The sequence below is a fragment of the Perissodus microlepis genome, chromosome 11 (assembly GCF_051167445.1).
Source record: "Perissodus microlepis isolate ML-2025 ecotype Zambia chromosome 11, ASM5116744v1, whole genome shotgun sequence".
In the NCBI taxonomy this organism is placed as follows: domain Eukaryota; kingdom Metazoa; phylum Chordata; class Actinopteri; order Cichliformes; family Cichlidae; genus Perissodus; species Perissodus microlepis.
Genome location: NC_140471.1, coordinates 25,473,346 through 25,498,977, shown reverse-complemented (window position 1 = coordinate 25,498,977; position 25,632 = coordinate 25,473,346). Strand labels below are relative to the sequence as shown.

General features: G+C 40.6%; 1 protein-coding gene across 3 annotated transcripts; it reads right to left on the bottom strand.

Moving 5' to 3' along the window:
- Nucleotides 1-15,702: 15,702 nt before the first annotated feature.
- On the bottom strand, nt 15,703-24,484 carry tomm40 (translocase of outer mitochondrial membrane 40 homolog (yeast)). Of its 3 annotated transcripts, none has more exons than XM_084943597.1 (9): nt 24,359-24,484; nt 23,423-23,658; nt 23,134-23,294; nt 18,587-18,688; nt 18,363-18,468; nt 17,298-17,420; nt 17,094-17,170; nt 16,308-16,410; nt 15,703-16,205 (listed from the first exon to the last, which is right to left on the bottom strand). In XM_084943597.1, the coding sequence occupies exons 2-9, from the start codon at nt 23,637-23,639 to the stop codon at nt 16,066-16,068; spliced, it is 1,029 nt and encodes a 342-aa protein (XP_084799723.1). In that variant the 5' UTR covers nt 23,640-23,658; nt 24,359-24,484; the 3' UTR covers nt 15,703-16,065. The 3 variants fall into 3 exon arrangements, with proteins under 3 accessions (XP_084799723.1, XP_084799724.1, XP_084799722.1); XM_084943598.1 differs by having other exon boundaries at nt 24,351-24,470; XM_084943596.1 differs by having other exon boundaries at nt 24,355-24,464.
- Between the last annotated feature and the right edge of the window lie 1,148 nt (nt 24,485-25,632).

Here is a 25,632-nt window from a genome sequence, read left to right as displayed (position 1 = left end):
ATATACTCCAAAATCTGTCTGGCGGAGATATAACGTTACCCGGTAAGCATAGCCCGCGCTGGAGTACTGGCGTGGGCATAAGCCTTGGTGCCCCCAGCACCTTAGCTCTTCATTTCACCACTACCAGCCCCTTTGGAGTCCCTGGGACGGTCTCTTCCCACCCCAGACCCTTTTTTGGCTGAGTTAGATAAGTGTGCACAGCGCAGGACCTATGAGAGTGATGGGGCAAAGATCACCTATTTCGTACAGTTACTATCGAAGAGATGTCGCCCGGCAGACTCCCCCGGCACAACATCGCCTGCCGGCAAAGACATTGCAGACATCCTGGAGTCAATCGACAAGCGATTGTCCAGTTTCGATGCGAGGCTGTCCCTGGTGGAGATTTTACACCAGGAATTTAAATCTCTGAGAGAATCCCTGGAATTCAGCCAGCAGCAGGTGGAAACGCTTGCCGCTGAAAATGCCACGCTACGGGAGTCGGTCAAATCTCTCACCGATAACGTGACCCAGTTAAACATAGAAAATAAAAAAAATAAAAGAATCCGTTATCGATCTACATGCGAGACAACCTTGTGTTTTCTGGTATTCCAGAATCTGCTGGAGAGGACGCGGAAGCAACGGTGAAAAGCTTCATTAAAACCCACCTGAAGCTGCCAGAGGACACCGTAAAGAATATCGCCTTCAAAAGAGTGCATCGCTTGGGGGCCTTGAGGTCGCCGACTGGGAGACCGTCCAATTGTGGCCAAATTCGGCCAATTCAAACAGAAGGAACAGGTGAAAAGTCGCAGCAGGGAGCTGAAAGGAACGGACTTCAGCGTGAACGACCAGTTCCCCAAAGAGATCCTGGAACGACTCAAGGTCCTGTTCCCAGTTCGACTTAGCTTCATCCAGAGAGGCTCCCGCGCTGTCATCGCCGTGGACCGGCTCTATGTGGACGGACAGCTCTACCGCAACCCCGGCACCACTTCGTGGTTATATTGACTGCACTCCAGATAAGAACCCGCTACACTCTTTTCTTATTCATTCACACTCTCTCCTTTAACATGTGTTTAACCTTGTAATATCAGTATGATGTCATAGCAGATATAACACCGTCACCCTCCATCATTGCTTTAATTGGAATGTTTCCGTTTCTTTTCTTTTTTTTGTTGTTGCTCACCGTTCTCGCGGTTTTTTTTCTTTCTCTTTTCTTTCACTGCTGTGATCACCTACTTCCCCACTCACCTACAAACAACACCCTCTATTTCTGCATATTCACACACCACGATCACGCAAACACATGCACTCAACGGCAGCACATTTGCAACAGCCTCACAGCGCACACAGACTTATAGGACACACACGCAAGCCACGCTTGTTCATATTAGTGAATATACACACACATAGTCAGACTTATGGAGCCTCTCACCACACATTTTTTTTCTCTTTATATTTACAAACAAGTGATGTTTCCACATTTTCTTCACCCGTCTAAACGAAACACCCAGCGTACATCATTAGACATACACACACAATTATGGGCACACTAAGGTTTGTCACATGGAATGTAAATGGAGCTGGCACCAGAGAAAAAAGGTTAAAGATATTTAACCAGCTTAAAAAACTACAGGCAGATGTTGTTTTATTACAAGAAACTCACAGGCCTGTCACAGGTTTAAACGAACTTAAAACACCTGAGTTTCCTAATATGTTTGCAGCCTGTTATAATTCTAGACAAAGGGGAGTAGCAATTTTAATACATAAAAATGTTCATTTTACAGTACTCGATACAGTTATAGATCCAGAGGGTAGATTCCTTATTATTAAATTATCAATATTTAACAAAAGCTATGTATTGTAAGTATATATGGTCCAAATGTTGATGAACCCTCATTCTTCCACGGATTTTTTAGTGCACTCTGTGAACACCTTGATTGCACTCTTATTTTTGGAGGCGACCTCAACCTTGGACTAAATGAAGAAATGGATAGGCTCAACACAACAGGAACTAAGCGCAATTGGCAGTCCACAAATATAATCAAACAGTATATGAGCGACTTTGGTCTTTGCGATGCATGGTGCTCCCTTCACCCCAACAGTAAGGAATATTCTTTCTTCTCACATGTCAATCACTCCTACTCTCGTCTGGATTATTTCCTAGTTAGCAGCTCACTGCTAAGTGATATTTCAGACACTGAGATTCACCCTATAGCTGTCAGCGATCATGCTCCTGTATCTTTAACACTAATACATAAGAAGAACGCTACACCAAGTAAAAACTGGAGATTCAATACATCGCTGCTCAAAGATGAAGACTTTATTAAATATTTTAAAAAAGAGTGGACTTCATATTTAGACTTTAATGACACTCCCGGAACATCAGCTTCTGTTCTATGGTAAGCAGGAAAGCTGTGATGAGAGGTAAAATAATTTCTTTCTCATCACACAAAAAGAAAGAAGAAAACAAAAATATTCAGGAACTAGAAAAAACCATCAAATCCTTAGAAGAAGCCTACGTGTCACGACAAGATCAGGAAATAATGAACAAAATACACAAAACAAAGCTAGAATTAAATGAAATTATTAATAAAAAAAACACAATTCCTAGTACAAAGATTTTCCTTACAAAATTTTGAACACAGTAACAAATCAGGTCGATTTCTAGCTAACCAGTCAAAAATAAATAAAGAAAAAACAACTATATGTGCTGTTAAAGATTTATCTGGAAACACAATATATGACCCTGGAGGAATAAACAACATTTTTAGGCATTTCTATGAAACTCTATATTCACCACAAATAAACCCATCTAAAAATGAAATTGATCAGTTTCTTGACAACGTAACTCTTCCAAAATGACTAGACAGTCAAGCAATGGCACTGGATTTGCCACTGACGCCAGGTGAACTCCAGGAAGCCCTGATAAGTATGCCCAATAATAAGGCTCCAGGTCCAGACGGCTTTCCTGCAGAATTCTACAAAGAATTCTGGACAATTTTGGCACCAGTATTCCACGGAAACAGAACACTTTCTAAAACAGATGAATCAATATCTATTGCAAAGTGGGAAGCAGATTTATCAGTTGGCTTAGACCAAAACTTCTGGTCTCAGATATGCTTAAAAACCTTTAAATTGATTAGAAATCCCAGTCTGCAATTAATACAATACAAAATACTACATAGAGTGCACTATACAGGTCATCGGATGTTCCAGATGGGCTTTACATCTTCCAACAACTGCTCACACTGTCAAGGCAATACACCAGACAATTACATCCACGCTCTTTGGTTCTGTCCACCAGTGCAGAAGTTTTGGCGCGGGATATGTGAAGACTTATCAAAGTGTCTGAAATGTAAAATTCCAACCTCCCCTTTAGTGTGCTTGTTGGGCAAATTGGATGATCTCACTACAGAAACTAGTACAGTCCACATGGTTTTTACTGCCCTTTGCATTGCCAAGAAAACGTTCCTCATGAACTGGAAAAATAAAAATAATCTTAATTCTAGCCAATATAAACCATCTAATAGATCGCATTAGTCTCGAGACAGCCTCTGCCACATTAGATCAATCCCTCTGGGCTCCTTTGATCGGGGTTCGTGGTTTGGTCCCGCCTTCGCCATTGTGGTTGATGTGGAGGTAGGGACAGGCTTAGGGTGTCTGGAGAATCCCTAGGGACGTTATCCCTGGAGGGCCTAACCCAGGGGTTGTGGTCATATCCTGGTTAGTGGCTCTGGTTACTCTTAGAGGATATTCTCCTTGTGGCTGCGTGCAGCAGGGCTGGGGGAGGGTCTGTGCTGGCGGACGTAGGTTACTGGCCTGGTAGCCTGGCTGCCCCTCAGTGGATCCGGGTCAGGCGTGGGGGCTTGGGGTTCGGGGGTGCTTCGCCTCCGTGCTAGGGCTCTGGCTGGGCCTTGGGGGCTTAGGTCCTTGTTGGTGTGTTGCCGAGGTTGTGGGCGGGTGGGTGCATGGGGGCTCAGCCCTGGTGCAGGGGGCCTCTGGCACATCGGCCTAACTAGGGGGCTCTTCAACTGACAGGGAGTTTGTTCCATCCTTGCATGAGTCCACTCTGCAGGTGGGGGAGAGTCATAGGAGAGGTGGAGAATAAACTTAACCTGGGTGTCTATTGTCTTGTGCAGTCTGGGAGATGATTCAATGTTAGGGTGGGTACAGTTTCCTCTGCGGTGGGGTCGGGTGGGCTGCCCCAGGTCCTGTGGGGCTGGGCGGTCCTGCTGCCGTAGGCCCCGATCTGGATGGGCCTGTGCTCCCTTGCCTTGGTGGGTGCCGAAGGACGGGGGTGCCTACTGGGGTCAGTGGGGGAGCTGGCCCCAGGGAGGGGCATCTTGCTCCTCCCTTCTTTTCCTCTCCATCCCCGGCTGCCTCCCTCTTCCCGCTCCAACACACCCACCCACACAAGTTGGGCCTTGGGGTGCGGGTGTGTCACCAGGGTGCAGGGGAGGCATTGCCCCCCCCGTCCCCTTCTGGCCACCTGTGCGGGTGGGAATGCATGTTTGTGTCTGTGTGCGCCTGTTTGTCTGTGTTTATATGTCAGGTCGGGTCTTACACTCCACCTCTCTAGGAACTCTCAGGCCCTCCAAAGGCCTATCTCCCCTCACCACACTCCCTGCCGGTAACTGATGCCCTCAGGGGTCGGTGCGTTGGTGGTTCTTGGTGTCCGGGGCTGGGCGCTCAGGTATGTACCAGCTCACTCCCGGTGACTACTTGGCGGGGCCTGGTGCCTGTTGCCTGGTCAGGCCTCTTCCGGGGCAAAGGGGGCCCTCGGGCCTCCAGACTCTGGGCCTGCGGCTCGGTTCACTCTGGCACAGCTGGCTGTCGGCAGAGCCGGCGGGCACACCACTGCAGCCTCCTCTGGCTTCTGCTCCGTTGCTCACCAGTGTATGAATGTGAGAGTGAATGAATAGTGGAATTGTAAAGCGCTTTGAGGGGTCCCGAAAAGCGCTATATAAATGCAATCCATTATTATTATTATTATTATTATTATTATTATTATTATTATTATTATTATTATAATAAAATAAAATAAAAACATAATAAATATTAGACCTTACCCACTATTCCTGGTCCAGTCTGCAACAATATCAAAGTAATATTGAAATAAATGTTCTATCACTTCATATATATGTGATAATGTAAATAACTGTGTTTTTTTTCCTTTTCTTTCTTATTCTGTTAGGAAACCCTTATTGGTCAGCATGTAAAATTCAGATTTGATGTTTTCTCTTTTTAAAAATTTTAACCATTTGCAGCATATTTTTTTATATTCTGTATTATTTTTTGTCTTAATAACATTTTTTAACTATTGAAATTTTGCATACAATTTAATAATTCTTTCTTTGGGTAGATAGGAAGGGAAACAATTTATCACTTACTGTGTTTAAGTAAAATGCTTCTGCATTTTCTGTGCTCACAATAAGAAAAACATATTATTTCATCCTCATGGTGGGTCTTTGATGAAACATAAATCAATACAGAGCTTGGGAAGAATCATGAAACACAATCACAAAATGTAAAAAAAAAAAATATAAAAGCTAAATCTACTCATCTCAGCTGAAAGACTTTTTCAGCTAATCTTTAATTTTAATTTGTTCTTACAGAAATATGAAAGTTTTTTTGTTTACGTTGTGTTTATCTTCTCACACATCTCCTTTTTCTTATCTTATGTTCACGTGCATTTGAGAAGCTTTGGCTGTGACAGGATTGATGCAACTGTCTCCAAAAGTTGATTCTGTTCATCTGGACGTAGCGTTTTCAGTGGGAGAAACGTTTCGTCACTCATCCAAGTGGCTTCTTCTGTCTCATCTGACTGCAGGTTTCCCCAATCTCATAAACAGTTCATCTGCATAACTGATGCAACTGTTTTCATACAACTAAAGGAAGTATCTTTAGTTTTGCTTTGACACACATTGCCAGTCCCTCATATGCTTACCAAAGTGTTTATACAAAACGTTATGTACTTTGCAAATCAGACTGTCATGCATTGAGTTGGTGTTTTGCTTTTTGTAGCTGTTGGCATGACATTGTTTATATAATTTGGATGATGTCTTTATTTTTGTCAAGGTCCATGTCATCGTTGTAAATTGTTTAAGCTGTACATTATTTATGTTATGTTATTTTATGTAGTTAAAGTTATGGTGCTTTTCTTTTGAAAGTCAAGCTCACTTACAAGTTGCGCTTTTTCTCCCCAAAAGTTTCCTTTTGGGGAGAAAAAGGAGAAAAACAACTGTAAGCACGCAGCAAGAATGAGCCCATAATGTTCTTGTTCATGTTAAGTGGAATGAACTTTAACTGCACATTTATAAGGAAACCTCAGAAGAACTAATTCCCTTTTTGAATCATGCAGCCACTGAGGCATTTGTTGATTTATCTTTGTTTTGTTGTACAGTGTTATTTTAGGTGCTGTGTCTTATGTCGAGTTTTATTTTATTAATTCTGTGTAGTTTTCACAGTGCCTTTGGAGAGAAGTATTCAAATAAACCAGTGATTGAAAACCACTTGCGTCTGCGTGTGCTTTGAATTATACTTTTGCTTTGGCACACATTATCAGTTCCTATTATCAAATGTTTACCATGTTTTTATACAAATAAACGTATGTATTTTTCATATCAGACTGTCATGAATGGCCTCCTTGACTCCCCGCTCAAACCAATGTTGCTCCCTGTCCAGCATGTGTACGCCCTCCTCATTGAAAGAGTGTCTACTGGCCTGCTGAACCCAGCACAGTCCTGGCTTTAAATACCTCTTACAGAAACAAACAAAAGCCAGTACACAGCTGTTTCACACCTTTGGTCTTCCCCCAAAGAAAAGTTCACACTCCCTTGCTACCTCTTACAGTGGAGAAAAGACAAAAGGCTCCACTACCTGTGGTGCCATGCTGCCTTTGTGAATGTCCTCATTTCCTTACCAGACCCCCAACATCTGTCTAATTGCTTGAATAGGGTATGAGTCAGACATGCTAAAACAGTGACCTAAAAGCATTACTAATAAACAAGGTGACCAATACATAAATGAAACTAACAAGCCGATCAACACCACGGCAGCAATGATCAGTGAGATGCTTGGCTACAAGTTGAACAGTGACAAGAAGCAATACCCTCCATGGAGAAGGAGACTAGAGGGCAAGATCAAAGTAGCATGGATGGAGGTAAGCCAACTATATGGAATTGCAGAAAGGGGTGACAAAGAAGGTACCTAAGAAGTACAGCAAGCTGTACTGAGGCATTGGAAACTGCCAAGCAAATACTCACAGCCTTGGCCAGCCGCTTGAAGAGGTACACCAGAGAGATAGAAGGCAAAAAAATAAACCAGCTGTTCTCCACGGTACCAGCCAAGGTCTACTGTCAGTGGCAGGGGAACAGTACCACTAAGGCTGGAAACTGAGAAATACTGGAAGAGCATATGGGAGAAGGACACAACCCATAACAGCAATGCTCAGTGGCTAGCAATGCTCAGTGGCTAAGAGCAGATCACAGCTACCTCCCTGAACAGGATCCAGTAACCATCACAGTGGCAGATATCCAAGAAAGGGTCCCCAGTATGAAGAGATGGACAGCACCAGGCCCTGACATGGTTCACGCCTACTGTCTGAAGAAGCTGACTGCACTCCATGAGCGTCTGGCTGCACAAATGAACCAGCTACTAGTTGATGAGAGACACCCGGAATAGTTAACTGAAGGGCGGACAGTCCTGATCCCCAAGAAACCCCAGAAGGGGGCTGTCCCATCCAACTATTGGCCAATAACCTTCCTCAGCACCACATGGAAGCTCATTATGGTGGCTAAGAAGAACAGGCATATGGCTCAATACATGAGTGGGGCACAGAAAGGGATAGGCAAGAATACCAGAGGCACAACAACACAAGCAGTCGCCAGAGACTGCAAGACTGGGCTAACCAACCTGTGCACTGCCTGGATTGATTACAAGAAGGCCTATGACTCAGTGCCCCACACCTGGATCCTGGAATGCCTAGAACTATACAAGATCAACAGGACCTTAAGAGCCTTAATCAGGAACTCCATGGGGATGTGGCGTACAACACTAGAGGCCAACTTCAAGCCCATAGCACAAGTCACCATCAAGTGCGGGATCTACCAAGGAGATACTCTGTCCCCACTGCTGTTTTGCATAGGCCTGAACCCCCTCAGCGAGATCATTGACAAGACTGGTTACGGATACCGACTATGGAATGGAGCAGTTGTCAGCCATCTCCTGTGCATGGATGACATCAAGCTGTATGCCAAGAGTGATTAAAAAACATAAACATGAAACATAAAAAAACAAAAAACATAAAAGACCAGAAAGTATAGTGTGTATATTTTTTTAAACTGAAAAAACACACACAAAAAAACCCAACACATATAAAGGTATTCATGTTTTTGCATACAGTTTCTTAAATGACCATTTATTTTGATATTGCTTGATATTTTATAGAATGGACCAGAAATACTAGGTAAGTTCTAATATTTGTTATTTTCCAATATCATTATTGAGGTAAAAAAAACAAAAAACATCCAAACCTATATGCCTCTGTGTGAAAAAATGACAGCAAGTCTTCTTGGTCCAGCAAAACAACCCCCAATCACACCACTATAATTTAGTATTGGTATGACTTTCTTTTCTGAAAGGCTGTTTAACTTTTACACCAAATTTAATGGGACACACACCTTCCACAAAGTTCAGCTTTTGTCTCATCAGTTCAGGTAATATTTGCTCAAAAGCATTTGGAATCATCAATATTTTTTTCTGGCAAAACTGTGACGAGCCTTTATGTTCCTTTGGCTCAGAAGTAGTTTTTGTCTTGGACCTCTGCCATGCAGGCTATTTTTGGCCAGTCTCTTTCTTATGGTGGAGTCATGAACAGAATCAGAATCAAGATGTCTTTATTGTCATTGTCGCAGGTTCAGCGAAATTAAAAGTGGTCTCCAGTCAGTGCATCATCCATAAAAATATTTTTAAAAAACAGTAAATTTTAACAAAATCAATAAATAAAATACTTAACGTGCTAATAAGAACAGTATGAGCAAACATTCACATACATTCCCACATTCCTCAGTCAGTGAATAGATCATTTCCAGAGTGGCGTGACTGGTTTCATACAACTAAAGGAAGTATATTTAGTTTTGCTTTGACACACATTGCCAGTCCCTCATATGCTTACCAATGTTTTTATACAAATAAAGGTATGTACTTTGCAAATCAGACTGTCATGCATTGAGTTTGTGTTTTGCTTTTTGTAGCTGTTGGGATGACATTGTTTATATAATTTGGATTTATTTATTTTGTCAAGGTCCATGTCATCGTTGTAAATTGTTTAAGCTGTACATTATTTATGTTATGTTATTTTATGTAGTTAAAGTTATGATACTTTTATTTTGAAAGTCAAGCTCACTTACAAGTCGCGCTTTTTCTCCCCAAAAGTTTCCTTTTAATTCTTTATTCAATCATCTTCCGGAAGAAAGAGCCCTGCACAGCCCAAAGCCAGTTGCAGAATCTCTAACAAGCTAAAAATGTGTCTCATATAGGTGTTATTTTGGTACTTTAAATTTCACACACAGCCTCGATACAAACAACTTCTTATATGTTACTAGTTCCTCTTTCTGTCTGGTTTCCTGTATTTATTAATATGTCTCTGCACTGAACTTCCTGTTTTTCATTTTGGCTAAGCACTTAGTTTGTGAGTCAAAACTGGCCTTGCTTTACAAGCCTTTATTATTAAAATACATAAAACAATATAATCAGAAAATAAGCACTAAGAATATATATTTATTTCGCAACATACACCCTTTTTAACTAATTTTATTAGTTAACCTAATTAACTGACTCCCTCAATAACTACTGTGAACTAAAAACAGATATAATTAGCTTTTCTGGTAAAAGGTCCTACATTACTTTTGTCACTCTTTGGAAACAGCCTCTACAGAGTTAACCCGTTTCCTGCAATCTAAACAGCAACTCCTCTGATAGGTTTCTCTGTGCCCTGTGCTTCTTTTGGGTCACATCCGTGTCCCTCTCTCTTGGCCCGATCCATTCGGTCTGATCCTTCCTGGATTCTCGCCAACCCCTTCGTAGTTTTGCTGTGGTTTTGGAATCTGCTCCTTCTTCTGTAAAGGACAGAAAACAAAAACACCTCTCTCTGCTATGCCTTAATACTCTAATATGTTCATCAATTGTTCTCTAAATTATCCTAAGTTAGTTCAAACTATCATGTTCTGGGCTATCTAATCAAAAGGATTAGCCTAATTAGTATTTATGTCTGTAAGCGTGTTTGCATTCACCCCCAAGCACTCTAAGTCCTTTTCCTACGATATATTTCAATCCAGACAGTCATGCTGAACGAAGCTTATGACCTTCACAAGACTGAGTGGCAACTCCTATCAGTGCAATTGCAATGTGTGTATGAAAAATGATTATAAACGCTTATTCTACAAATCATTTACCGTACCTAAATTATCAAACACCCGAAAAGTCACAAAATGATCATATAATCCATTGTTCCACATTAGACCTAAAACTCACCCTTTTTGACAATTTTTCCATGTGTCAAACAAAACCACAATTAGGAAATTAAAAGAGAAGAAAAAGGTTAATCATATTATTTCTCAGAACACCTCAGCAATTCTCCTCTCGAGTATATTTGCTCCGGGCCTGCAAACCTGTGTTAAAGGAATAAAATCAGTTTAAGTATCATATTAAATCTTTTGAACTCCTGGCTCCACCCAGAGCCTGCATCCTCGGAACTGCCTAGAAACAAACCTGTATGTTAACATCAACTTCACATTTGAAACTCAGATTTTCCCCTCTGTGATCCAATCTGTGCTATAACAAACAAAACTTAAAACAGAACAGTTATCACTGATGTGCTTCATACAAAATTTGCATATTTTTTAATTTCACATCGATCCTCTGAGTGTCATGGTACTTCTTTTAATTTTGACTTTATCAAAGCTAACCAAAATAGATTTGCTTTCCTTACTTTGCTCCTGTTCTCCTCCAGTACCAGCTAGTATCACATACCCTTACCGATTGTGCTCTTTTAATAGTTTACTATTTTAAGGGGACGGCTGTGGAGCGTGTGAGCAGCTTCAAGTTCCTGTGTGTTCACATCTCTGAGGCTCTCATCTGGACGACCAACTGCTCCAAGCTGGTCAAGAAGGCTCACCAGCACCTCTTCTTCTTGAGGACTCTGAGGAAGAACCACCTGTCCTCAGACATCCTGGTGAACTTCTATCGCTGTACCATCGAGAGCACCCTGACCAACTGTATAACAGTCTTGTACGGGAACTGTTCTGCCTCGGACCGGAAGGCGTTGCAGAGGGTTGTGAAAACTGCCCAGCACATCGCCGGAGCACCACTTAATAAAGGACATCTACAGGAAGCGGTGTCTGAAAAGGGCTGGGAAAATCATCAAAGACCCCAGCCACCCATCACATGGACTCTTCACCCTCCTGCCCTCTGGGAGGCGTTACAGGAGCCGCCAGACTAAGACCACCAGGTACCGGAACAGCTTCTTCCCCACAGCTGTCAGACTCCTGAACTCTGCCTCCTGACATCTGACCCACGTTAAACACATGGACTGGACATACACACACCCACAACCACATACACACACACAATGGACAACTGTACCCTCATACACACAATAATAACATGGACTGAACCACCACTCACAACCACTAGAACTTTATATAGCCTCTGTAGAAATTATCCACGTCTCACTTATCTTAACTGCACTACTGTTTAATTCTGTGTAAATAATCATTCTGTACAATACGATAATTTTTAATTCTACAGCTGTTTATAACTTGCATAGTTCACATTTCTGTATAGCTGTATATCTCATATTTCTGTATAGTTTTTCATATTTATATCCTGTTCATAGCCTGTACATAGCTTGTACTCACTACAGCCTGTACATACTTATAGTTATAGCATATTCATAACATACCTTCATACCGTGTACATTATAACATACCATAATAGACCCATTTCTGTAATATACTTACATATCTATATTATTGCTAATATATATTGTAATATATCTATATCATGACTAAAGCACTTCTGGATGGATGCAAACTGCATTTTGTTGCCTTGTACCTGTGACATGTGCAATGACAATAAAGTTGAATTCTATTCTATTCTATTCTATTCTATTCTATACATTAAACCTTAGAAGAAAAATTACTTTCTTTTCACATAAGTATAAGATGGAAGATAGTATGGAACAGCGCTGGACTGGGACAAAAAATCATCCCAGGTATTTTGACTAGAGACCAGGTATTATGGGAAAAGCCATAAAGCCTTTGAATGAAAACAGATGCTGTTGTGACAGTGATGTACACCAGCGGTCTCCAACCTTCTTTGCGCCACGGACCGGTTTATGCCCGACAATATTTTCACGGACCGGCCTTTAATGTGTCGCGGATAAATACAATTTATACAACAAAATAAAACTAGTACCGGTACCGAAAAAAAGAAGATTTATTCATAACACACCTGAAAAGACCCAGGAAAACCGAGTTAACAATCAAAACGATAACAAAATAACGCTGAAAACCGATAAAAACCCTGAAACCCATACATTTCACACCTGAGCCTCAACTCTCGCGGCCCGGTACCAAACGACTCACGGACCGGTACCGGTCCGAGGCCCGGGGGTTGGGGACCGCTGATGTACACTGTCTTGTTTGTATATGTATGATTTCTATACATTTTATGTCAGATAAAAACTTTGGTTGTAAGATTCAGATAATTATTTGTTAAAAACTAGACATTTTTAATGAGAATAAGACGGAAAAGTATCCCCCCCCCCCCCCCCTCTCCCTGTTAATGCCCTACCTGGCCCCCTGGCAAAACTTTGCTAGACCCGCCCCTGCACAGTTAGCAGCTGTCAGGTACTTAGAAAAGGATCCTGTCGTTATTTCTCAGAAACAGTTCATAACTTCCCTTCAACTCATTCATGTCACCTAAAAGGTAAACCTGTTTCTCCATCACCTGTTCAGCTCTGATGATTCAGTAAGGACATCTCTTGGTTTCATCTTCATGTTTCCCTCTCACCACATATCCAAAACGATATCATGACCAGAGATGGGCAGTAACGCGTTACTGTAATCTGATTACTTTTTAAAGTAACGAGTAAAGTAAGGGATTACTATTGCAAAAAAGGTAATTAGATTACTGTTACTTTCCCGTAAGCACACTGCGTTACTAAAACCGTGATTATTTTGCGCGAGTGTCTCATGACAGTGATGTAACCGAGTGCCACGTTCATGGCAACAGCTGTGTGCAGATCAACAATGCATAATATATCGAGTGCGGGAGAGAGTATGAGGTACAGCGTTTAAAGCATGGAAGTGCTGACCTTACTTTGAGATTGATTCCGTAAAAAGTGACGAAAACATTAGCATCCGCTGTTCACTGCGTGGGAAGAAAACTTATTTTTACAGCGAAAAAAACCCTTAACTTCCGAGCAAGCACCGAGTGCGCTACCATGGAATGGGAAATTCACAAACTCGCAGATTCTTCCACTGACCGCTGCGGCACACCTGCACCAGGGCAAACCTCCGCCTGCCCCACTCCTGCTATACAGGTGAAAATAGAGCAACAGGACCGCTGAGTCTTTGATTTTATTTATTTTCTGCTCTGTTTTACTTGCATCTATTTGAAAGACTGAGTGTAAACACAAAAAAATATATGTTTTATGTGCTGGAATGTGCAGAAAATAAGTTTAAATGTTAAACTAATTTCTTCCAGTCAGTGAATGTTGCATGTAATTAAATTTTTGCTTGATGCATAAAGTTAAAAGATTAAAACTAATAAAACAAGTTTTAAAAAGAGACTTTTCCATTTGATTACATTTTGTATGATGGATTATGCTGAAAAAGTAGAACTGGGCTGAAAGATCTTTTGCTTTATTACCTATTCAGGTTGTAAATCGTGTTTTTAAAAAGTAACTAAGTAACTAAGTAATTAATTACTTTTGAAAACAAGTAATCAGTAAAGTAACGGGATTACTTTTTGGGGGAAGTAATCAGTAATTAGTAACAGATTACTTTTTTCAAGTAACTTGACTAACACTGCCCCTCACACACTCTTCACCCTGCTGCCTTCTGGTATTCCAGCCATCACTGCGAAACACTTTCTTCCCCCAAGCCGTGAGACTCCTGAACACTCAGTGACTGGACTGACACACACCCATACCTTCATACATCAACTTACTTTTTGCACAATGCTCAGGTTTTTTTGCATAACCCACTGTCATTGTTGCACTTTTGTGTCTGCACGGTCTTGTGTCTGGATGGTTCTGTTCTGTCTGGTGTTCCACTGTTTTTGTAATTTTTTTGCACACTTGCACTTGGTTTTGGAGGAACGTTGTCTTGCTTCACTGTGTACTGTACCACTGAACATGGTTGAAATGACAATAAAGCCACTTGACTTGACTTTATGTGTGCAATCCTTTTTCTCTGTGACATTTCACATTATTACACATAACATATGGGCATCCATGGCTTGATTTCTTTGCATGTATGGATTGGATGGGTTGTTGTTGGAAAATTTTTTATATCAATACCACTTATAGAAATACATTTACTTAGAAAATTGGCGACGTGTTTAATACTTATTTTACCCACTGTAGTTCAATTGATTAGTTTATTAAGGAACATGAACTATTAAGGTTTGACATTTTACTTCCATTACTTAAAGTACACTTTCTCTTTTAATGTGCCTATTATTAATGAACTCATACATGTAGTCATCTAACACAGCGGCCCCCAACCCGTGAGTCGTTTGGTACCGGGCCGCGATAGTTGAGGCTCAGGTGTGAAATGTATGGTTTTCAGGGTTTTTAGCGTTATTTTGTTATCGTTTTTATCGTTAACTCGGTTTTCCTGGGTCTTTTCACGTGTGTTATGAATAAATCTTTTTTTGGTACCGGTACTAGTTTTATTTTCTTGTATTTATCCGCGACACCTTAAAGGCCGGTCCGTGAAAATAATGTCGGGCATAAACCAGTCCGTGGCGCAAAAAAGGTTGGGGACCGATGATCTAACAGTTTTCTCTCCAGGTACAAGAACATCCCACTGCATGCTTAACCAGATTCCACTAAATGGCATTAAAGTTGTTCCAGGTCAAGTTTTAGTCTGGTAAAGGAGCAGACTATGACTAAAGAATGCAGGTAATACCAATGTTTTTTTGTTTTGTTTTTTAGCATAAGTGAAGAATTCTAGAAAACAACTTATATTAGTTGTAGATTTGAAGACTGTATTTTTCAAGTATTAAAAAAAATAAACATGCCTTACTTCATAAAGCAATGATGTAAAATCAGTTATATGCTTAACTTATGGTGAGTCTACTAGAAATTCTTGCCTATTTTATCATACAGCAATATACACAAATAGTAACATTTTTTTCCCCACAAAACTGTAGGATCCTCTGTAGTTTCATCACTGAATATTCTTATTTCCATAAAAATTATTCCAAAATTAAAGTCTAAAGCAAGCAAGAAAAATATGATTTCAGCCTAAAAATGTAACCATAGCTTTGCTAAATTTATTTTAAGCTGGATGAAGACAACTCACTAAAGTACCATAAACCCAGCATATCACTCACAGACTCAAAGAATCCCTTTCATGAATGTATTGCAGCTCATGTGATACACATAATCCAGGTATACATGTTGTATTTTATAAACAATGACAAAGGCAAATGTACAAAAAGTAATCACATTTATTTCAATTTATACATAACCACCATATATTATGTCTCACCACTTACTTTGATTTTCACATCACATGTTGTCATGCGTCACATGATCCCCTCTGATATACATCTCTCTAGACTCTGGGTACATCCAACACACCATAAAGGAAAGACATTTGTGCTACAGTATGTAGGCATGGCTTGGCCAGTCCTGGCTCCTTGAGTCATTTTTGTCTCTCTGTCTGCCTCAGAAATCACAGTTATAAGAGAGTCTCTCAATCCAATTTTTAAAACTTAGTCCAGGTTTCCTGTGTGTCTCTGTGCCGGTCCAAACTGTGGCCTGTGGGCTGGTTCCAAGCAGCCCCCGAACCTCTAGCCAATAGTGACACCAAAGCCACACTGGAATTTGTTCTTACGGTGGTTGAGGAAAGCCCCGAGGGCCAGTGTGAGAGGCAGCGGCAAGAGCTTTTTCTCAAGAGTTGCTCCAACCACCCAATTACTGTCAACTGTTCCTGCAGAGGAGAATAGAAGTGAAGAATTTTGAAAAGAAAATGTTTGCTTCCTTTTTTTGGTAATCTTCTTACTGATAGTTACAACTTGTGTACGGTATTTACCTTTAAAAAGCAAGTTTGCTTTGGGGAGGTCCAACTGGTAACCAAAGGATGTTGTTGTGTCTTGCATCCTCGTGTTGGCTTCAAATTCAACTCCTACCTGCAACTGTAAAAGATTCCAACACTCTAAACTGTTCACACCAAATGTGTCATTTTGTGGACAACACAGAACAACACAGGATTTACTTCACCTGTGATTTTTGCAAACAAACCCTCAGTTTATTTGTTCCTTTATCCAGACTCCAATGTGCAGCAGTCAAACCCACAATCAAGTCTCATCAACACTCTTTGCAAAATTTTACCAACATTCATAATCTTTGACCATCAGAAGCAAATTGTCTCTGATGTTAAAATATGGTTGTGAATTGCTCAATCTCTCTGGCTGCATGTGTTTTTGACTTATTGTTTTTATTGTAAAAATGTATTATGTGCTCAGGAGAAAGAAGCCATTGCTTATCTAAAGTACATTTGCAAGTTACAGGGATTTTCTTGTAAACGTCCCTCATGATTCTCTAGACTTTGGCTATGCATTGGATGAAAGAAGAGAATCTTTTTGTTGTGTTTTTTTCGTTTAAGCTACAAAATATTTTAACCATTACTGTTAAAGACAGTTACAGGTGGTTATGTTGCCCGCAAAATCATGACAGGTTTGGCATTGTGTCAGTGATGGCCTCAGGAGGCCAAACTTCCACATGCCCAAGATGAAATCCTCAGATCCACTGTGAGGCTTTATGCAAGTGTAGTGTGACCTAAGTAGTATAGCAACACAATTTAACTGAAGTTAGATACCTGATCATTGGCTTTGTGATAGTATGTAGCATGAGCTCCTGCTCCTCCCAAAGTCAACGTAGCAACATAGTTTTCACCTGTGGAGTTTTAAAAAATGCATCTCTTAGATAGCTCACATTTTACAATGCCCTTAAAGCTTTATGATAAAATATATAAATTTTAGCACAAAGTAGTCTTGCAGTGCATCTTAAAGAGCGATTTTACCTGTGTACCTGCCCAAGAGAGAGGTGACCGCTCCTTCCTCCCCTGGTCTCCTGTGATACACAAGCTCTCCACCGAGAGTCAGTGCTGGAGTAATAGACTGAAGATAGTGGGCCACCAAAATGCCTGCAGCAGTAAAAAGCATCTATTACAAATACAGATTATATTTTCTTTTGAGACACATTTCCATTGTACACTTTTTTTATATTTTCTAATTCCTCTTTCATTCAAATGTATACTTTAATATTACTTTTTTCATGTTTAAGTCAGAAGAAGTGCATTCATTGTCTAATATTTCCCACAATTATTTTGTTGAGAAAAGTAAAAATGTATAAGTAGCACCGAGTATTGTACTAAAAAGAAAAAAGCAGCAGTGCCCATGTTTTTTTGCCAGTACCTATCCGTGTGTGCATTTTAGTCCTTTGATTCCTCTCATAGTAAGCTATAAAAAAAAACGTTTGAACTAAACATAGTACTTCTGTTTACAGATGGTTGTGAATACGTGACAGAGTATAGTAGTAGTATTCTAAGAAATGAGAACTTCTTCCAGGAGTCACAGTTTGGACACACAGACTGAACTACCAATGTATTACTTTCTGTAGGTGAGGCAGCACTCATTCATGGACCTCAGGCGCCCCCTGGTTTCCATTAATGTTTATTAGATTATTAGGTTGATGCTTTGCTTCTCAGACATCACACAATTCAACTCAGCAGCAAGTTGAAATTCAGTCACATCAGCTGTGGTTCTGAAAGAACATCTGGAAAGTGTTTTACTGACACACGAAAGCATGAAAGGCCCAATGACGCTCAATTTATTATTTTGCTATAAAAAATAATAATAATCTTCCTTTTGGACCTTTGTTTATTGAACTAAATGCATCAGGTTTCATATTCATTATTAAGAATAATATTTTTGTATTTCATTTTGCAGCACATTTTTTACTTTGTTTTTCTTGCAACTTCTGCTACAGTTTTGTCTAGGTCTCTCTTGGAAAAGAGATTTTAATTTCAATGTGACTTTTTCTTCAATAAATAAAGGATAACTGATCAAACCAATCTTTATCATACCAGATCCAACAAGTACATCTGGATTTCCAAGCGTCACAGCAGATGTGAAGTCCTCTCCTCGATACTCCATGTCACACTGCCAGTTCACAAACTTATGCTGCTGAGTCTGCCAATAAATAATAAACAGAAAATATAAAATACTGAAAGGACAACAAAACATTCACTGAAATGCTTAATAAAAATTCTAAAGGATCACATCTAAATGCTATCGCATGTCTACATACCTGTATGGCTATTTTGGAGCGTACAGCTGTTGTAAGATGGTGGATGACCTGCGCATTCAGACTGCCGGTGTTGTCCATATCTCCAACCATCACTGGGAATGACTAGAGAGAATACCACTTCACTGTCAGCTTTTGAAAACTATGTCAACGGCTGTATAAAATGGCAGTCAGCATCAATAATACAGAATTTGGGGCTGTGAAAATGTGAAGAAAAACAATCCAACCAGGTGTTTTTGAAGTTTTGAACTCTAATAATACACTAAATGTCAAACACACTAATAATATGTCATTCAAGCCCCTTTTCCATTAGTACCTACTCGGATCAACTTCAATCGGTTTTTCCATTTAGTAAAAGTACTTGGTATCAGGTACTTTTCGATCAGGTACTAAAATGTGACGTCGTCAGACTGCATGCCACTGATTGGCTGGTCAGTAGCGTCACTCGATGAGTCATGAAGGCATATCATTAACACCATTTTTGAAACCCACCAATGAGGAAAATGGCTACAAAAGACAATGCGGTGATCCCTGAGTCCGAAGAAAAGGCACAGACTGAGCAAAAGGTACAACGCCCACCTTTTTCGTAGTGTTCGTGTCACGTTAATTACTCTGCGGGACGCTTGGACGCGTTGCTATGACGACAACCATGTGCGTTAGGTAGTACTGAATTGTAATGAAAACCCAGTCGATCCACGTTGAAGTTAGTCGAAGTTAATGGAAAAGGGGCTTTAGAGACAAACACTAAATGAGGGAAAATTAACACCATAATAAAGTTGAGTTATCTTTGATTTAACCTTGGAGAACCCATGGGGTCAGAACCGACCCCATTGGTTTTCTAGGGAAACCATGGGGTCAAATTTGACCCCATGGGTTCTCCAGGGTTAAGCACACTTTGTATGTTTCAGGAGTGGCATTGGTTATTAGTAATATAATATAGCACACACAATAATGATTTTTGTCATCACTATATTCAATTGTTTTAGTCCACCACAGGTCAGACTTTAATGGTCTGGAATACATCTGGTGTTTAAACAGCTTCCATAATGCTCCAAAATTATGTTTTTCAGTTTTTGTTTTGTCCAATTGTTTTGCACGACAAAAACACAGATTTCACATAAGTGGCTGATGCTTTACAATTACACAGGACCCTAAATTCCATAAAAAGACCTATCACGTTCACAGACCAACATTTCCTAATGGTCTTGAAACATTCAGTGTATTATACCCGGTTGTTTTTGATGTCATTATCCACAACCATACTCAAGATATTTATGAATGTCACTGTAAGTCTCATTGTAGCGTATCTCAGCATCCCACTAAATTAGTGAACTATCATGAGGTCCCCTAAATTTTTGAGACAGGCATTTAAGGTGACACTACTTTGGCTCAATAATCCAAATCAACAAGTTAGTTTTCAGGTTAGGTGGCCACATTTTGGTGCTCTAGATGAATTTCTGATGCATATAATATTGCTATTGCTCTACTGTATATGAACTTCTACAGTTAGTTTCCACATGCATTCAACATGTATTGTAATTTTTTCAAATAAATTGATAAAAAAAAATTATTATGCACAGATCACTCAAGTCACAGTGACAGACAAGATCTTTTACTGTTTGCATATAAAATGCAATCCCAGGGATCCCAGGAGCTGTGTTGTCCAGGGGCTTTTACCCCCTGGTAGGGTCTCCCATGGAAAATTAGTCCTGGGTGAGACACCGGACAAAGAGCGATTCACAAGACCCCTATGAGTAGAATATCAAGGGAACAGTTAACCCTGGGATAGGGTTACGGTGGGACAGCGGGCCGAAGGTTCAGTTGTAGGGTTGTCTTAGTTGACACGCATCTGCAGGGGTCAGGGGTGGTACTTCTGGACTGGCTAACCGGGGTGGTGGTTTCCATCTTTAAGAAGGGGGGTGGGAGGGTGTGTTCCATCCATAGGGGGATCACACTTGTCAGCCTCCCTGAGAAAGTCTACAGGAGGAACAATGCGGTTTTCATCCTGATCGTGGAACAAAGGACCAGCTCTTTAGCCGCTCAAGGATACTTGAGCGTGCATGGAAGTTTGCCCAACCAGTCTACATGTGTTTTGTGGACTTGGGGAAGGCATTTAAACCATATCTCTCAGAATGTCCTGTTGGAGGTGTTTCGGGTGTATGGGGTGTCTGGCCCATTCCTACAGGCCATTCGATCCTTATACATGCGTTGCGTTGCAAGAGATTGGTCCGCATAGCCGGCAATAAGTCGGGCTCATTCCAGCTGGATGATAGGCTCCGCCAGGGCTGCCCTTTGTTGCAGATTCTGTTCGTAATTTTTATGGATAGAATTTTTAGGCATAGCCAAGTGGCAGAAGGCTTTCACTTGGGTGGTGTCAGAATCTTATCTCTGCTTTTCATGGATCATGCTTCATCGGGTGATGGCCTCTAGCTCACACTGGAACGGTTTGCAGCCTAGTGTGAAGCGGTGGGAATAAGAATCAGCACTGCCAAATCTGAGGCAATGGTCCTGAGCCGGAAAAGGATGGAGTGACCACTCTGAGTCAGGGACAAGTTCCTGCCCGAAGCGGAGGAGTATACCTGAGAACCGTGAACAAGACCCTGGGATACCCTGAGTATCTCAGGGTCTTGTTCACGAGTGACAGGAGAAGAAAGCAGGAGATCGACAGACGGATTGGTGCTACGGCTGCAGTGATGCGGACACTGTACCGGTAAGACGTGGTGAAGAGCGAGCCGAGGATAAAAGCGAAGTCGATCTACGTCCCTACCTTTACCTATGGTCACAAGCTCTGGGTAGTGACCGAAAGAGCAAGATCGCGGATACAAGTGGCAGAAATGAGCTTCCTCTTAAGTGTGGCTAGCCTCTCCCTTACAGATAGGGTGAGAAGCTCAGCCATCCAGGAGGGGCTCAGAGTAGAGCCGCTACTCCTCCGCATTGATAGGAGCCAGTAGAGGTGGTTCAAGCATCTGACAAGGATGCCTCCTGGGCAAGGTGTTCTGGGCATGTCCCACCGGGAGGAGGCCCCTGGGCAGACCCAGGACACACTGGAGTGATTATATCTGTCAGCTGGCCTGGGAACGCCTTGGTGTTCCCCTGGACAAGCAGGACGACGTAGCTGGAGAGATTGATTTCTGGGCTTCCCTGTGGGAGCTGCTGTCCCCGTAAACCAGCCCCCGGATAAACAGAAGAAGATGGATGGATGGATACAAAATATCACTAGTCATCCATTATGGCTTATTAGACATTTATGTGAAGATTCACACTGAAGTAGAGATACACCATTAATGGTGATCACGAGTTTGACTTCAACCAAAAAAATGAACATGATCAAGTGATATTAAAAATATGTGTTCTGCCAATCAAACACAAAACAAAAGCAAATAAATCGCTCTCTAAAATTACCCCCTGATGAAGTCCCTGCATATGCCAAATAACAGCTGTTACCTGCACCATAAAATGTATTGGATGTCATCTGGACAAGTATCACTACATTAAAAAGTCAAACATCTGGTACAACAGAAGATGTGGAACTGGTTTCTCAAAGCAGATCATCATCCGTTGGTTTATAAAATACTGTGCATTTAAAACAAGTGACGTTAACCAAGAACAAACAATGTGCAAAAAGTATAGCAGACTCACGTCTGTGTGGCAAAGTAACACAGCTAACTGTAGTAAGATGATTGCATAAAGGCAACGTAAACAATGCAATTGTTTCTTATTGAAATCATCCAATAGCAGGTCAGGTGTCCAGAAAATCCAGCATGTACAGTTTATCCACCCAGCTCATGAAGACATAGTGAAATTGCCAACACGTTTTACCAAAGATATATTCATCCAGTAAACACAGTGACTAATGAAGGCTTTAGGAAAATAGTCAAAATACTGGACAAAAATGTGTTAACCCTTAAGCATTAAGCAATACTAAAATAATAATAAAACAGTAGGTCGTTTCCTGCATAATCCTACCTTTTATTTTCATTTGGCTACACTCAGGGATGGCCACTTTAGTTTGTTTTTTTGTTTTTGTTTTTTATCCTGTAGTTTGGACACAACTTTATTTAGTTCAAATTCAAATGTTTGAATGACACAAGACAATATATTTCACCTCAAAGAGGTGAATAAACACTTTAAAAAGATTTAATTAACAGGAATTTAGCACAATATACAAATGCAAAGAGTGTCCTGTTTGTTTTGATTTTATCTTACACTTTGGTAAGTTTTCTATTTTTCTTCTAAAAGATGCACTGAATCTAGGTGACTTATTTTTTGCAAAGCATTGTACATAAGGAATGTAAGGCAACATGAATATAAAAGCTATGCTACATTTACATGACAGTGCAAAAAAAAAAAAAAGACAATTTTGTTCTAATGATTATTCGTGACAAATAACCGCGACCTCAATAATATTCATGCATTTTAAATGAAATGTTGATATATTTATGGAATTAACATTCTATTCTCTGAACATTACAAAGATTTACACACAATGGTCAGAATCACATCAGTAGTATGTTAAGGCAAAGGCAAAAAAAGAAAACAAAGAGCATTACCTCTGCTGGCCCAGTCTGTTTACTGCCTACATAGGTAGCACCAAATCGATAACCAGAATCACCCAGGGTGCTGAGGGTAACAGTATGGCTGACCTGGAAGTGGTTACTCAAGCCTTTGTTGACCACTAACCGCACCCCTTCCATCTGAAGTGGAAACACCTCTGAAACAAAGAAGGGAGAACAACACGGCTTAACAATGACACTTGATACAATGATACAACAGCATAATTATGATGCAAAAGTTGAAAAACAAATGAAGAAATGCAGAGAGAGCGCCTCATTTCCAGACCTTTACATTTGCGGTGGCATTCGTCATATGATCCTGGATTTGGGAGAGAGGCTTGTGCATCTGCCGTCGGCTGGTCAGATCCAGCTGCTGGAGGGACGGAAGACACTGAGGGCATAGTGAACCCAGGAGGGACCGACACCAAGCCTGGCACCCCTTGTCCACTTCCAGCTACAGCTGGGGCTGGACTGGGGGAGGCGGCAGCCAACACACTGCCCATAGTTTTAGATGGTAACAGCCTATTGAGAGAGACAGGCAGTGTATAAATACATTATTGTTTCAAAACAGCAATAAAAGCTGCATATTTGCATTCAGATTACTAACTGTTAAACTGATCTTGTAGAAATGGTCAAAAAGTAAATTTGAACATATATGACCTGCATATCCTGTGAGGTAAATACACAAATACATACACGCGCATATTCTGCTCAGAGATCTGTTACTCATGCTTCATACAGTATATCTGTAAGCCCTTTAGTAACACGGAGCTCTTAAAGCATTTGCTCACAAGACTTCAGCGACCATCAACACCGCTACCCTCACTGAAGCATTGGTGCAGCATGTTGGTTTCAGCTAAGGCCCAATTTAGTTAGACTCTCTAGATGTTAAATACAATAAAAACAGTATAACCTGATAGTAAGACATGTTGTACTGCAGTTGGTTATTTGTTAGTTAAGCCACATATGGATTTAAGCCACCAGCTGACAAAACTATTCACTAGCAGCATTTAACCTATGAATGCTAAAGCGAGCTAGCAGAGGTTGGTTAGCTAACTGGCTGGCTAGGTAGCCATGTGGAATTGACCACGAGATCTATTCGCCCATATGTGAATAGAGCGGTAACTAGATTTACGACGCAAGACAGAGTAACGCCATGAAATACCCCCCTGCCCCCAAACGACAAAACACCCCCTTTCCTTTCTGCGGTTTACCTACTTACGGTGACGGTTTGGGTCCAGGGGTAGTTCAACACCGGTAAAGTTCACGACAACGTCAGTGACCGTAGTTGACAAGGATCCGCCCATTACCAGACTCATCTGTGCATTGGCTCATGTGCCTCTCATGCCGGCAACAATTGGCTGAAGCTAGGACAACCCTTTTGTAGTGACGTATCATTAGATTCATTTACTGAACATTCGCATAATTCGGCCTTTCACTGAAAGACATTCCAAGGGTATGGAGCGAACAGGAGTGTTTACACAATTATATGCGAGGAACAAAAATATATTAATTATACGAATATGAGAACACGGGTTTTGTGTATTTTTCAAAAATAATGGGATCATCTCCCAGTGGACAGGGTTATTCAAACAGGTCCTAACTAAAATGTGAATAATGAAATGTTATACTGCATTTTAGGCAAATAAAAGACAGATTTATGGTTTGACTTGGATTCTGTCTTAGCAAGAAATATTAGGTTACATGGATCAGACTTACACCAAAATGCAATCATTCATGAAATTTAAAAAAACAGATAGAAAGTGCAGCTGTGGAGTGCAGTCACTTGAACTTTTTATCTGCTTGGAATTAGCATTGCAACACCTGATTTTAAAAAATAAATATAGTCAAGAAAAACATGGTTCATCAAGCCATAGAGATAATTTTCTTCTAAGAATAAAACAAAGGATTGCTGTTCTAATCCAGTAACCAAATCCACATTGGTCAGACACACTGGAAGAAAAATATAGATGCGCATGACAAAAATGAGTCCCCTCCCTGGGTGCTTAGCACTAATGTGAAAGTCAGCCAGAGAAACAAACATAAATACATATTTTAAATAGATGATGACCCAATGACACATTTATTGGACTGTAAATGTGTGTGAATGCTACAAAGCACTTAGAAACATATAAACAAAGTTGCGGTATGAATGGGTGAATGAGGCATGCTGTTTAAAACACTTTGAATGAGCCACTAGAGTAAAAAAGTTCTATATACACAAACCAATCCCTGATGTCAAATAGTTCAAAGTCATTAATGTAGTTATGACTACTGATATGTGACATGTGCTACAAGAAATGTAGCATTTATTAGTAAGCGCAACTTTATTGAAACTTTGCTATTAGAACTCACAACTGTTTGTACTATTGGTGAAAAAAAAGTGTAATGTTTATCATAAGAAACAGGTGTCAGGTTTTGTGCACTGCAGCAGCACAGCAGCCCTTTTTAAAGGTTCGTCAGAGGAAAGAAGTCATTTTGGTTTATGAAGGTTTG

Excerpts from the sequence above, each read along its gene's own strand:
- tomm40 (XM_084943596.1), bottom strand. The coding sequence starts at position 24,455 with ATGAGTCTGGTAATGGGCGGATCCTTGTCAACTACGGTCACTGACGTT. Across the intron at positions 23,295-23,422 it reads ATGCCACCGCAAATGTAAAG|AGGTGTTTCCACTTCAGATG; the intron begins GTCTGGAAATGA and ends TCTTTGTTTCAG. Across the intron at positions 16,206-16,307 it reads AGCAAACTTGCTTTTTAAAG|GAACAGTTGACAGTAATTGG; the intron begins GTAAATACCGTA and ends TCTCCTCTGCAG.